At 35.3% G+C, this 14534-nt stretch overlaps 1 protein-coding gene and 1 pseudogene across 1 annotated transcript in view; one reads left to right on the plus strand and one right to left on the minus strand.

Moving 5' to 3' along the window:
- The window catches only part of LOC107729272 (saccharopine dehydrogenase-like oxidoreductase), an 8080-nt gene extending 5767 nt beyond the window's left edge, over positions 1-2313 (plus strand). The window contains exons 8-12 of the mRNA XM_016539728.1: positions 597-716; positions 841-897; positions 978-1089; positions 1178-1259; positions 1651-2313. Coding sequence (XP_016395214.1) covers positions 597-716; positions 841-897; positions 978-1089; positions 1178-1259; positions 1651-1741 — 462 coding nt within the window. The 3' untranslated portion in view covers positions 1742-2313. The remainder of the gene's footprint in view (positions 1-596; positions 717-840; positions 898-977; positions 1090-1177; positions 1260-1650) is intronic.
- Positions 2314-5245: 2932 nt separating this feature from the next.
- LOC107729233 (kinesin-like protein KIF28P) overlaps positions 5246-14534 on the minus strand; it is a 12575-nt pseudogene continuing 3286 nt past the window's right edge.

Consider the following 14534-nt stretch of genomic DNA (forward strand, 5'->3'; position numbering starts at 1 on the left):
TGATTTTAGCAAATGGCTGCAATATAACAAAGAGTGAAAAATTTAAGGGGGTCTGAATACTTTCCGTACCCACTGTATATATGTATGTGTGTGTGTGTGAGAAGAGTTTATTTGCAAAAACAGATAACTCTGTGTTTTAAAATTTTCACAAATCATGTTTTTTATTATTTTATCATGTTTTTATTGTGTTAGTTAGCTGTATTTTTTAGTTATTTTTCAACCTATTAAAAATAACCCAACTGCAGTTTGATTGAGATTAATTGGAATGCACAATGAAAAAACATGATTTCTGAAAATTGTTAAAAACGGAGTTATCTGTTTATGCAAATGAACTCTTCATATATATATATATATATATATTAAAAATATATATATATTTTCCATTGGCTAAGCAACAGCTATACAAGAGTAAGATATACAACAATAAGGCATATTGACTTGACTGTCATATTCATTCACATCAAAATCAAATTAAATTTGGCATCTACCTTGACTATAGACTAAACAAAATTACTGCATTACTATAAAATGACCTGCATTGCCATAAATACTTTGATATGTTTTACATGTACTGACACTGTGCATGTTTCTTACAGGTTCAGTATGGGGCGTATGTTGGCGTCGGTGGTATTTCCAACATTTTCAAACTTGTCTTCGCTGGATTGATGTTCTTTTTCTTTGTAAAGTTCAGCTTTGGCAGAAATCTCCTCATTAAGGTAAAACATACTGTATCATCTTGTGAAAGCTATGCTATATTTAATGCAAAAACACTGCATTTAATTTGATGCCTACATTTTAATTTATGGATCTTGTGTAATCAAATATATACTTTGTCTGCAGTTTCCAGAGTTTTTCTCATTCGGCTTCTTCTCCAAAGCAGGTCCAACTAGAAAACAGGTATTATACTCACATCATCATCATCTAGGCTATCAGCTCTATTTTTTAGGATCGGTTTCATTTAAATGTGATATCTGCAGAGGGAGGGCTCCTCTTTCCGTTTCATCTTTCTTGGAGAGGGTTACACTGAAGGTTCAGACCCTAGTGAGGGCAAACCCAATGGCAAGATCCGCACTCTGGTCAAAGGACCAGGTAACGTATTCAGATCTGCCTCATATTAATGTAGCTACATCAGTGCATATTTCCCATATCCATTATTTTGGTGCGTGGTGTTTTCCAGAGGTAGGATATGTTGCCACACCAATCGCTATGGTTCAAGCGGCTCTTACCATGTTAAACGAATCAGATTCTCTTCCAAACACGTGAGTCCAGCCATATACGAGGTCAAAACTTAACCGAAATAAACAGTTTGTATTGTTAGTTCACCCAAAGCTGAAAATTCTCACCCTCAAGCTGTTCAAAACCTGGATGAATTTCTTCTGTTGAACACAGATTGTAAGATATTTTGAAGAATGTTGTTAAACAAACAGTTGCCGGTCCCCATTGACTTCCATAGTGTGGAAGAAAATACTATGGAAGGCAATTAGGACCAGCAACTGTATAGTTACCAACATTCTTCTTTTGTGTTCAGCAGAAGAAAGAAACATATACAGGTTTGGAACAGTTTGAGTGATGACAGAATTTTCATTTTTGGGTGATCTGTCCCTTTAAGTGGCATATTCTGAATGTATATTATTGGGTGATTCTCCACAGCGGCGGGGTTTACACTCCAGGAGCGACGTTCGCCAAGACCACCCTCATCGACCGCCTCAACAAACACGGCATTCAGTTCTCCGTCCTTTAAGTGAGAGATTAAACAGGGCTCAACCAGCTTGACTAACATCAGTCTATTCATTTGCTTGCTTGAGCATAGAGAAGTCTTGTTGCTATTTAAAGCTTCCTTACAGTGTTGCTGTTTTCCGGTTTAGTGTCCTCGCTTGTGCATGGTACACTGGGATGGGGTTGTTAGCATGCACTCTGCTAAAATGGCTGAGAAATTTGCACTACGAGTGTGGAGCAAACACTCTTGAAATCCCTCCATTTGATCACGTTTCAGTTTGAAAATTTGACTTTTTTTTTTGCACTATCACTAACAGAAATGCTAATTCTCACAGATGACAGACATCTCTAAAAACATATTTAAAAGCACACCCAGAGTTGAGAGAAATATAGTTTGAGTAAGAGAAAGAGCTAGTTTTTGTAATATTGTCATGCGTTATATTTGTGAATCCTGTAACTGTAGCAGAACAGTTTAACTAATACAAGAAATGAGAGAAAAAAATGTTTTAGAGACCAGTGAATCTGTGAGTTATTTGAAAGATTGCAGAATGTTGTTCTGGTTTGTTTCTAACTAAATAAAGAACATCTCAAACTGTATTCTGTGTCTAATATTATGTAACTGAAATGTAGTTGCTTAGTGTATACGGCCTACTTTTATAGTCTGTGAAACTCTATGCAGTATGTCACGACATAATTCATGCAATTTTGCGTTAAAATAATAATTATTGAGGGCTGGGTTGACAATATCGATTTTTCGATTCTAACCAATGCTTATTTTGATGAACCACTGTTTCTTAAATCCCTGACTCGTGAACAAAATTTCATTAAACCTTATTAGTAACGCTTCTGAATCGCCATAAGCTTTGTGCTTTCTTACTTTTCACATGAAACAAAGTCTCAGCTTTCAAGTTCTGTCAATGTAATCACAAAAATCAAACAATAAATACCTTTAATGTAGCGTGACATCGCCGTAGCCCCTCAGTTAAGGCGGCACGTGGACAGATCATCTCTACCTCTTTACTACTAGCTATAGCACGAAATTCTGTAGCTAACTGTGAAACCTTGGACCCCCTCTTCCCTCGTCCGGGCAAAAAGTTAAATACTAGCCTAGCTTATTGTGTCCACTTCTACTGCAAAAGTTACCTCTGACAATTCCAGCTCTTAAGAGGCCAGTCCAGCCTTAGACAACAAGCAAACAGCGCAGTTATCACCAAAATAAAACGGCTCATTTGAGTAAAATGCAAATCACAAAATCGGAGTGCACTTCAGCGCAGTATGGATGTAAGACACCTCGCCTACCACACAAAACCAACAACATTTAATGTAGGCATTTAAAGACACATCATGACAGCGCTCACAGCAAAGCAAATCAGCGACAGACCCTTCAGCACCATAGACAGTAAACAGCGAACGTGGCATTTAGCAACCTGCTACCACAAACAAGCAATGCTGGTAATAAATATGTTATTTTCTGATAATATTATTAGATTGGCATATACTTAACATACAAAAAAAATTTCATTATTGTGCATAATTACAGCAAATATTCAAAATGATCGCGGAGTTGGTTAATTTAAAGCCTGACCACTAATTAGGCAAAATGACTGTTTCCCAAATAAATCTTAACATATACTAAACAGTGGCAGCGACGGCCAGAATACAATCAGTCGGCACGGCGGCCTGATAGAGTTCAAATAACTTACACATTGATGATGGAAATGCTTGAAAAGGCGTGTAAATGCTGGGACTTAAATGCCTCTCAGAAGCTCTGCACCAAATTAGACTCTGGTGTAGGTCTTCCTTTTCCAATTAACTCCAATTTTTCATTTAAGGTTCATCTTGAAAATGGCATATTTTACCCCACCGGTCACCATAGTGACCATACATTTTTTCATTTATAAAGCTCTAAAAATGTTACTGACTGGTGTTTTAGTGCATTTTCTGCAAATATGGAAAAAAAATAAAGGATCTCGATTAAATATGTGCAGAGTCACATGTTTAGTGCAAATTGTCACATGACCAGAGCAGTTTACTTCCTGTTTGCACCTTGATAATATGATTGCCGCATCAATTCTCCAAAACAAAAGGCTAGTAAAGTGTTAAAGGGGTCATATGATGCTGCTAAAAAGAACATTATAGCTCCAAAACAAAAGGCTAGTAAAGTGTTAACAAAGATATGACAAAGGTTTTTGGTACACTTTATCTTTAAGGTGTCTAGTATTAATATATGAATTCACGGTTCGGTTTTGTTGAGTGTGGACAAAGAATGAGTAAACATGTTGGCAACAAGTGACCGGTGGGATAATAACTATTTTAGTTTTTTGTGTTAGTATACCTATTCAGTGTTTTGTGTATAATAGCAACCATAGAATGTGATGATACACATTATCCCACTGGTCACTCACAACACACACTTTTCCATAAAAATTTCAAAAAATAATTATTATTTCAAGAGGTTACTAATGACATCATTTTTATATTTTCATGTCTGAGAAAAATTTGGGATTAAATGGGTTAAATTCGCAACAATGTCCCATCTAATCTTACCTGCTCTTCCATAGTGAACGAGGTACTCTAGTTGTTCCCCCCAGAAGTTCAGTAGCCCCTTACTGCAGAACAAAAGATCCAGGGGGCGTGGTTGGATCCAGATCTAGGGGGTGGAGATGGGTGGGGTTAGGGATCAGGGGGTGGAGACGGGTAGGTTTAGGAATATGTATGATGGGAGGAGTTGGATCTGGATCTAACCACGCCCCCTGGATCTTGTGTTCTGCAGTGAGGATCAAACCCCACCCATCTAGGTGTAATGAAAGTCAATTTTAGTCTCTCATTGGCCCTCTGTAATGTGTAATTTATAGCTGGACCACCAATCACAGTGCTAATAGCATTGGGCTGGGCGTCCTTCTTTTAACCCTTCACATTCCAACACAATCTCAATAGCCAGATTTAAAGGGTTTATTTCATAAATATTTTATTCAGTGTTCAGTCAAATTATAAACTTGTAAAATAAAAAAAGAAACGAATGACTTTTTAAACATTTTAAATGTTTACATTTTTTTTTAGAGCAAAAAGATAAATCCCGCACACTATCCACACTTGCAAATGTATCAAAATAGAAACTTATTCACTCACAAGGTCCCATGACCTTCACCAGGCATCATTATTTTTTAGAAATTTTTATTTAAATGTTTTAAAATATTATTTTTACAATAGTTAGGTCCTCTCTGAGGGCCTCCCGATGGTTTCCCACTCTCATGTTCTCACTCAATTAATGTTTCAACCCTGAAAAGACACCAATAAAACCACTTGTAAACAATAATGTCATGTAAGTTACAATACATTTGCCTCAGGAAAGCCATTTAATGTCCATAAATATTTTTTATACAAATGATTTGTTAATTTTAACCTTTAATATTATTGTATTGTACCAACTGACAGGGTTCTCTTAGTCGAGAGTAATACGTGTAAACAGTGATATACAGTATATACCGCATTTAACTCTTTTCAAAATAATAGGTAGTGTCCCATTCTAAATGTACTGCTAAGTCAAGATCAGAGCATTAATAGTTTTTAAAAATGCAAATACTACATCCTTTTCATGAATCTAGTACTTTGTCAATCTTCAATCACGATTCAGTCTTACAAGTTCATGCAAGATGATTGATTTAATAGGCGTATCAGGACCAAATCCCAGACTTTTCTCTTTTACGACGTACAATGGCAGCCACATCCTGTTTGAGAGTGGTGACACATTGTTCCAACTGTTCTGAAAAGTCCTTCAGGAGATATGCATGTTCATCCACAAACCATCTGAGACCCAGCAGGTCTGCTTCCTCCTATGGAGACACAAACGCACATTGTATAGACAGTAGACATGTCACAGTCAAAGCATGTACAATCAAAAGGACATTCATGTCTGAACCACAGAGGCTGATTGGCATGACTAATAGATTGGGACTTGCACACTTACACTGGGTTTGTGTCCGTGCAGCCGCTGAAGTTGCCCCCTAACAGAGGTCATGCTGTGGTAGAACACATTTAAAGCTTTGGCAAACTCAGCATCACAGCTGAGCCTCAGACTGCCTCTGCGCTCCTGTCGACCACGGTTATTCTCCACACCTGTGGCAGAAATAAGGGAGAATAACAATGTGTGTTACAAACTGAGCATGTTAGGTAATATAGTGGCCCACTCGTAGAAGAAATGCTGAGTTATTGTGTGAATACATTAGTGTTCTTGAATGTTTGCTATTTTAACATGAATGATTTCTGATCTATGATTCCACAATAAGGAAAATGCAGACAGAATTGCAGAATACAGTCATAAAAATTAGAATTTAGAGTATAGCGCAGTCAGGAATGTCATGGAATTTGTCAAATTTCATACAGAAATATTACACACGTAGAAATTCAAAGTCTTCATGAAAACCCATTAAAATAAACGTTTAACTTGAAGAAATTGTGACAGAAATGTATGTTCTTCTTAAAGTATGTTCAGATTGGACCTCTTATAATTATATGCACTTCTATTAAAATGTTATTTTTTAAAGGAATAGCACACTTTTTTCCAAGTTTGCCAGCACTTTTATTGCCATAAAATATAAGATTTTTTTTATTTTCATTTTATTGTATTTTAAAAGATTAATTAAATTGTGAAAGTTTTATGCCTTGATTTGATTACCAGTATGTTTGATAATAAATCTGTATGAAATCATAAATCCAGAAAAATTTAAACAATCAACACAGAATGTCTGAAAAAAATTTTTTTTATTGGGTTCTTTTATTGCAAAAAAAAATTGTAAAATGTGTAATTGTAATTTTTAAATAAACTTTTATGAATTAAATTGATTAGACATGCTTTTTGATTGTTAAAATTTAAGTAAACCATTAAAACAGAATCCAGAAAAATGAAAACAGAAATTTTGGAAAAATAAAATGGAATTCTGAAAAAATAAAACAGATTGCATAGAGCCTTAAAAATGTAGATTTTGTTAAACTTTTAATAAATTGATGTTATATTGTATACGTCTCATATTTAAAATTAATCAGACATGCTTTTTGATTACTAAAATCGAATTTAACCATTAAACCTGAATGTAGAAAAATTGAAACAGGAAAAATATGGAATCCAGAAAAATTAAACAAAAAACTTGGGTTTCAATCCCGGACGAGCCCCCAATTTGTTTCACCCTGACCAATATCTTGACAGTGCAATAATATCCCGCATGACTTAACATAAAAGGAGTTACCATTTCTGGCCGAGTTGAGCTGCTCTCTCAGAGCACTGTTTTCTTCAGCGCTGCGTTAGCATTTCTCAGCTGTTCCAAGTCCTGATGAAGGGCTCGGAGAGATAAGCTGAGGTCAGAGCCTCCGGTTTCTGCAGTCTAAACAAACATAAACACACATGCAACTTGAAAAAAGGTATTGTATTCTGGTTCATTTTGGGTGTTAACAAACATAATGCACATTTATTGTAAACATCATATCGGTTTATTTACAATATATATATACAGAGTGTTCTGGTACTGATGCACTACTCTTGTCAATAATAACGCTGTCTTCTTGAGTAATCTTCACTCCTTCCATACAAGAGACTAATTCAGAACATCCTTCTACAAACACAAACAGGTTTATTTGAGAAGTTTAAGAAGGCCTCAAAGGAAAAAATGGTTTGGTTTGATTCTTGTTACAGTTTCTACAGAATCTTTGTATTTTCTGTTATCAAATGACTTTATTATTTCAATCTCAACATACACTACTTTTCAAAAGTTTGGGGTCAGTAAAATAATAATTAAAAAAAATTTTTTTTTTTAAAGAAATTACTACTTTTAAATTATCCATTAAATTGATTAAGATTGTCAGTAAATATCTTTAGAATGCTACAAAATATTTCTATTTCAGATAAACTGTTAAAAATTTGTATTTATCAAAGAATCCTGAAATGTATCACAGTTTTCGCAAAAATAATACACAAGTGTTTTCAAAATTGATAATAAGAAATATTTCTTCAGCAAATCAGCATATTGTTAGACACTGAAGACTGGAGTAACGGCTGCTGAAAATTCAGCTTTGCCATCACAGAAAGAAATTACATTTCATAATATAGTTACATAGCCTTGGTGAGACTTCATTCAAAAACCCCAAACTTTTGAATGGTATGGTATAATATTTCTCGTATCAGAGACTTTTACCCTGTTGGCCCCACAGCTCCAGCACCAGGGCATTGCTCTGAAGGTAGTTGAGCAGTGAACTGGACTCTGTGATCCAAGAGCGGGTTTACATTGTGCCACACCGCTGGAGTGTAGAGAGGCTGTGGACAGTCAAACACCTGAAACCTGTCAAGCAGAGTTCTGATCTTTAGATGAACTTCAGTCTCTAGGCTATTAATTTAGACTTTAGCAGCATTACAAGGAAACTGATGCTTGCAGAATTCAAAATGGCATGGACCAAAACGGTAATATTACAGGCAAAATCAAAAAACAATGTAAAACAAATCCAGTAAAGTAAAGAATACAGAAGACAACTTCAGAAGGATCTGGATTTCAGGATTTTGGACACATTCTTAGATGATGATTATGCTTCCTACAGAACACAGAGCTCAAATAAGATTTAATTTCAAATATCAACAGGGATGCAAATCATCAGAAACAGTGTTGTTACTGTAAATTCAAATATAAAAAAGTCAACTGAAATGAAGCTGAAATAAAATAAAATATAAATATTACATGCAAAACTTTAACCAAATGAAAATTGTATTAAATGAAAAGTACTAGAACTACTAGCTGACATATTACTAAAACTGAAATAAAATAAATTAAAACTATTTAGAAATATTAAAATAACAAAAAAATGAAACTAAAATTAAAATGAAAACTGAAAATATAAAAATAAAAGCCAAATATTAAGGTCCAAATTAATCTGGCGATGAATCTGATGATAATTATGGGACATGCAGAAGCACTATTGCTAAAATAAAACAAATACATTTTTTATAAATTAATCTTTCATAAAATATCACAAATTAATATTTCATAAATAAATGAATCTTTCGTAAATTAATTTTGGGACACACAGAAGTCTTATTTCTAATATAAAACGGAAATAAGATTTCACAAAATCTATACAAATACTTTATGAAGAGTTCAACAAACTTTCCATTATATACTGCCAGCACTGATCCGAACTAACCCGATCTGCACGCCTCTGTTCCGGGCCTCTTTAACCCAGCATAGGCCACAGCACTGAGCCAAGACCAGCTGAAAGTCCAGTCGTTTCCCAAGCAGCTCTGACGGGTCTATAAGGATGTCATCTTCACCCAGGGGTCTACAATATATAAATATCACAGCACCACTAATATTTCATTCATTCAACACATTTCAATGCAGAAATGATACCCACAATCCCGTTGGGCTGCAGGGCACTAGCTGTGCCTGCAGTATGGCCTCCTCTGTTCCTTCCAGACCCACCACTTCCACCTGCTCCTCCAAAGGGATGCGAAACGCCAGGGACTGCAGCCACAGGTGCAGGCGCTCCAGAGGATCCCAGAACGGATTTCTATCCCTGGGAAGAGGAGCTCGGTCTGCCCCCTCTCCTCCTACCACCTGCTGCTGGTACACCTCCTCCATCAGAAACTTACGGTTGACAAATTTGGCTTTGGACCACATCCACATCCATACCTAAGACAAAAAGCATGGACATTTAGATGATAACAGATCTCATGTTTTTATGAAAAGTCTGAAAGGCATAGCAGCAAAAATCGCCTGTTTAAATATAAGGGTCAGAGAAAGGGTGGAAAATAGGCATGTAAAATTAAATAAGGACTGCTTTTAGACAAAAAAAAAAAAAAACCTTGTTTCGTATTTTAAAAGTGAACTAGGGGGCAATAAAATGGATTGCTACAAAATGGTTCCTTCCAAACCTTGTATGAGTTTCTTTCTTCTGTTGAACACAAAAGAAGATATTTTGAAGAATGTTGGTAACCAAACAGTTGCTGGTAGCCATTGACTTCCATAATATGGACAAAATACGACACAAGTCAATGGCTACCAGCAACGTTTTGGTTACAAATATTCTTCTAAATATCTTCTTTTGTGTTCAACAACAGAAGAAAGGAACTCATACAGGTTTGGAACAACATGAGATTAAGTAAATGATGACAAAATGTGTATTTTCGGGTAAACTATGCCTTTAATATCGGGTGAGATCCAGAACGTTTTTGTGCATGCTCTGAGATAATATAGCATCAACAGCCTTGTGCTTCGGATCTACATCTGATGCTGTAATTTCATTAGTCTCTTATTCAATTACACTAGCCCGTGTTTTCAAAAACATCTAATTAGATTTTGGAAGACCACGTCAGCTGACATCTGTGTCAAACACTGGTTGACAGTCAAGGCTTCTGTACATTCCTTTTTGAAGTCCTACTTTCTTCTGTACTCTGAGAAAGAGACTGTTGACGGTCTTCTTGCTGCTCTTATGTGTCATGCATATCCAAAAAAGAAAGGAGCTTTATCTGTAATTAAATCAAATGCCGACAAATATCTCACCTGTTTGCTCTCCACAGATATTACTCTCACCGCAATATCCTTCTCCAGGTCATGACCCTTAAAGAGTCTGACATGGCCAGGTTCTTGATTTCCAGTTTGAATTCAACTCCCTGTAAAATAAGAATCATGATTGAAAGGTGCAGTTTTGTTACAATACGAAAGCCTTGAACTTATACCAGCATATTATATACAATAGTGTTTTTAGTTAAAACTTCCATTGTAGAAATGCCAAATGGCAAATAATGATTATTTCACTCAAAAACCGAAAGAATCAGGTAATAAGAGTCATAGTGAAGTAAGCAGCATTTGACTGTCCTATTTAAGGGTAAAACTATACTTTAGTGATCCTTTTGATCGGATAGTTCATGCAAAAAATGAAAATTCTGTCACCATTTACTCACCCTCATGTTTTTCCAAACCTGTATGAATTTCTTTCAGCTGTTTAAAATAAAATTAGATATTTTGAAGAATTTATGTTACAAACAGTTTCTGATCCCCATTGACTTCTATAGAATTTTTCCATACTATGGAAGTCAATGGGGACCAGCAACTGTTTGGTTATCAACATTCTTCAAAATATCTTTTAAGTTCAACAGAAACTCATACAGGTTTAAACAACTTCAGGATGAGTACATGATCACAGAATTTTCATTTTGGGGTGAACTATCCCTTTGAGCCCCATTTCATACTAAGAGGTATTTTTTAGCTATTGCTTGCCAAAAACGAATTGGTAAACTTTTACATGATCATAAGTGTTGTCACTGTACTCACCTTCTTTAACTCTTTACTCATTTGATTAGCTTCTGTCACCATGGGCATCGGCTTTATATAGCCATAAAACAGGTGTGGCCCTGCAGGTGGTGGTATTGTTAACTAAAACCATTAGAAATCATTTTCATTAATTGAAATAAAGCTGAAATAAAATAAAATGCAAATATTAGCTGAAAAACAAAAACAAAAACAAATCAAATGCTGCCTGAGCAAAACAAAAACTAATTAAAAATAAATAAATAAATAAAAAATTAAATGAAAACTGAAAATATACAAATTAAATCTAATTCAAAATATTAATAAATTTTATAAAAGTACATAAATAATACTAAAATAACACTGGATGAATCCAAATTAAACAAACCTAAAAGATATCTACTCAAAAATAGACATTTCAATCGATTTAACACTTACGGTGGCCCTGATCGTCACACAGAGACTGAATGTGGAAGACCTCAGCCGCTGCCAGCTCAGATTGGAAGTAATCATAATCATAACGACTCCAGTCCTCTACTGAGCACTCCGAAGGGAAGCCGATGAACTGGTAAGTGCTGTTCGAACCCAAGACGAGTCGATCGTTCACTGGCAAGAGACAAAGGCTGTTTAACACTCAACTGGTTCAATATTAACTTAATACACACAGATCTACGTTCTCATTTATATTTGAAAATGCAAATCATGATGAATTCAGAAATGCCTTTATGGTTAAAGTGTTTTAAGCTTGTACACAGACAATAAAACACACCAAATGCTGCAGCTCTGTCCTCTTAGATACTGGCACTCCATTCACAATGACCTTTGACCCGGACACAGGAGTAATTGATACTCTCCTTTGCTGGTTTGAGAAAACGGCATGTTTCTCCTGAATCCTGAAAACAGGAAAACTAAATATCAGCTCACATTTGTTCAAAAACACTTTGAAAAATGACTTAAAAGGGGTCATATGATGCTGCTAAAAAGAACATTATTTTGTGTATTTGGTGTAATGAAATGTGTTTATGCGGTTTAAAGTTAAAAAAACACATTATTTTCCACATACTGTACACTATTGTTTCTCCTCTATGCCCCGCCTTTTTGAAACGCGTCGATTTTTACAAAACGTTTTTGTTAATTAAAATAAAAATAAATATATATACACACACACACACACACACATATATACAGGGTTTCTGCATGATTTTTAAGCTCAAATTTAAGACCTTTTTAAGACCTGCACAAATCAAATTAATACCATCTGAACGGGGTAGGGCAATGTCTATAGTACCATATTAAACTGTAAAATTACTGTAAAAAGCATAACTTACAGTTTAGATACATGTTTTCACAAAAACAAAAAAGTTTTATAAAATGATAAAGTTTACATTTCAGCCTTTAAACCATTTTTAAGAAAATAGATGAGTCAAAAGTATTAATTTAAACAATTATTATCAATAAATTATTATATCACTTAAATAACATAAATTAGGGGTGTGGGATATTGACAAATTATATCTTTATAATATAATTTGATCAATAACGATAATTAGACAATATTTTGCTGAGTGTGTTATTGTGCTGGTACCTTATCTGGTACCTTATCTCTAATTGTGCTGACAGCTGACTCCTGAATTTTTTGATATTCTTCATATTCTGTGTGGTCAGTTCACAGCAGTGATAGAAATTAATTATTTCCAACAAGTTTTATGGGCATTTTTATCTTTAAGCCATTTTTTCCGATTGACTGCCAAGTAAATTACACTGTCAAGGTCCAGAAAAGTATGAAAGACATCGTCAGAATAGTCCTTCTGCCATCAGTGGTTCAACCGTAACGTTATGAAGCGACGAGAATACGTTTTGTACGCGAAAAAAACTAAAATAACGACTTTATTCAACAATTCGTCTCCTCTGTGTCTCTCCGCATCACCCTAAAGTGGGAAGAGATTTCTAAGAATGGTAAATAAATGAGGGAAAGGATTCTTAATTGCTGGAGGGGAACTATCCATAAGTGTTGTTATTTTTGTAACTAAAATTACAACAAACTATTTAAAATGGTTTTTGTTAATTAAAATAAAAATAAATATATATACACACACACACACACACACATATATACAGGGTTTCTGCATGATTTTTAAGCTCAAATTTAAGACCTTTTAAGACCTGCACAAATAAAAATTAATACCATATGAGCGGGGTAGGGCAATGTCTATAGTACCATATTAAACTGTAAAATTACTGTAAAAAGCATAACTTACAGTTTAGATACATGTTTTCACAAAAACAAAAAAGTTTTATAAAATGATAAAGTTTACATTTCAGCCTTTAAACCATTTTTAAGAAAATAGATGAGTCAAAAGTATTAACTATTATATTATGATGAATCACCTTCGATTATGAATGAGATATTGCGTAGCTTGTCAGTTACTGTTTACAATGTCCATCTGAAAGCACGTGATGGAGATTTACTACTAATCACAGAACCGGCTTTACTGACGAGATGCGCATGACAATCGCATTGATGAACCTGTGGTGGTTTCTGCGGTGGGAATCATAATCAGTGGGAATCAGAATCATAAGCTATTAATAAGATTAGTATTGACCAAGTTCAGAGTGTCATATGTGGATCAACTTTGTTGTGAATTTTTAACAGTTTCAATATGAAAAATAACTTTTATATTGATTCAATGGATTTATTGCATTTTGGGAAAAACCCGAAGACTCGAGAGATGAACTAATCAATTCTCTTTCCGGCTCAGACTGCATTGGTAAAGCTTATGGGGCTGTCACGTGATGAACGAATGACTCAAACCCGAAGACTGGAAACAGGTGAACTACTTGACTAATTCCAGTACAGAACCTATAAGACCTCATGCGCGACTGAACGAATCACTCTCCGAGAGGACTCGTTCTTCCCAAGTCATTAAAGATTCGTTAAAAATGAACGAATCGTTCAAGAACGACCCATCACTAGTGTCCCGTTGCGTTGCATCGCGCCGCGTAAACATAAAACCATGTCTGCATTTGTGATCGGAGAAACGACAAACAACAAGCGCTACTCTACACTGCTCAAAACTCGCGTTTGAATTATCCGTGGCAAATCCTTTAAATATGAAAACGTACCTTCAGGCTGTGAGTCAGCATTATTTGTCAGCATGGTCAGCATGCGCGCCGAAGGGGAAACAGGGGAACTGAATTCACCGGAACAAAGCAATATGAAAAATAACTTTTATATTGATTCAATGGATTTATTGCATTTTGGGAAAAACCCGAAGACTCGAGAGATGAACTAATCAATTCTCTTTCCGGCTCAGACTGCATTGGTAAAGCTTGTGGGGCTGTCACGTGATGAACGAATGACTCAAACCCGAAGACTGGAAACAGGTGAACTACTTGACTAATTCCAGTACAGAACCTATAAGACCTCATGCGCGACTGAACGAATCACTCTCCGAGAGGACTCGTTCTTCCCAAGTCATTAAAGATTCGTTAAAAATGAACGAATCGTTCAAGAACGACCCATCACTAGTG

The sequence above is a fragment of the Sinocyclocheilus rhinocerous genome, unplaced genomic scaffold, assembly GCF_001515625.1.
Source record: "Sinocyclocheilus rhinocerous isolate Xijiao unplaced genomic scaffold, SAMN03320098_v1.1 scaffold1268, whole genome shotgun sequence".
In the NCBI taxonomy this organism is placed as follows: Eukaryota; Metazoa; Chordata; class Actinopteri; order Cypriniformes; family Cyprinidae; genus Sinocyclocheilus; species Sinocyclocheilus rhinocerous.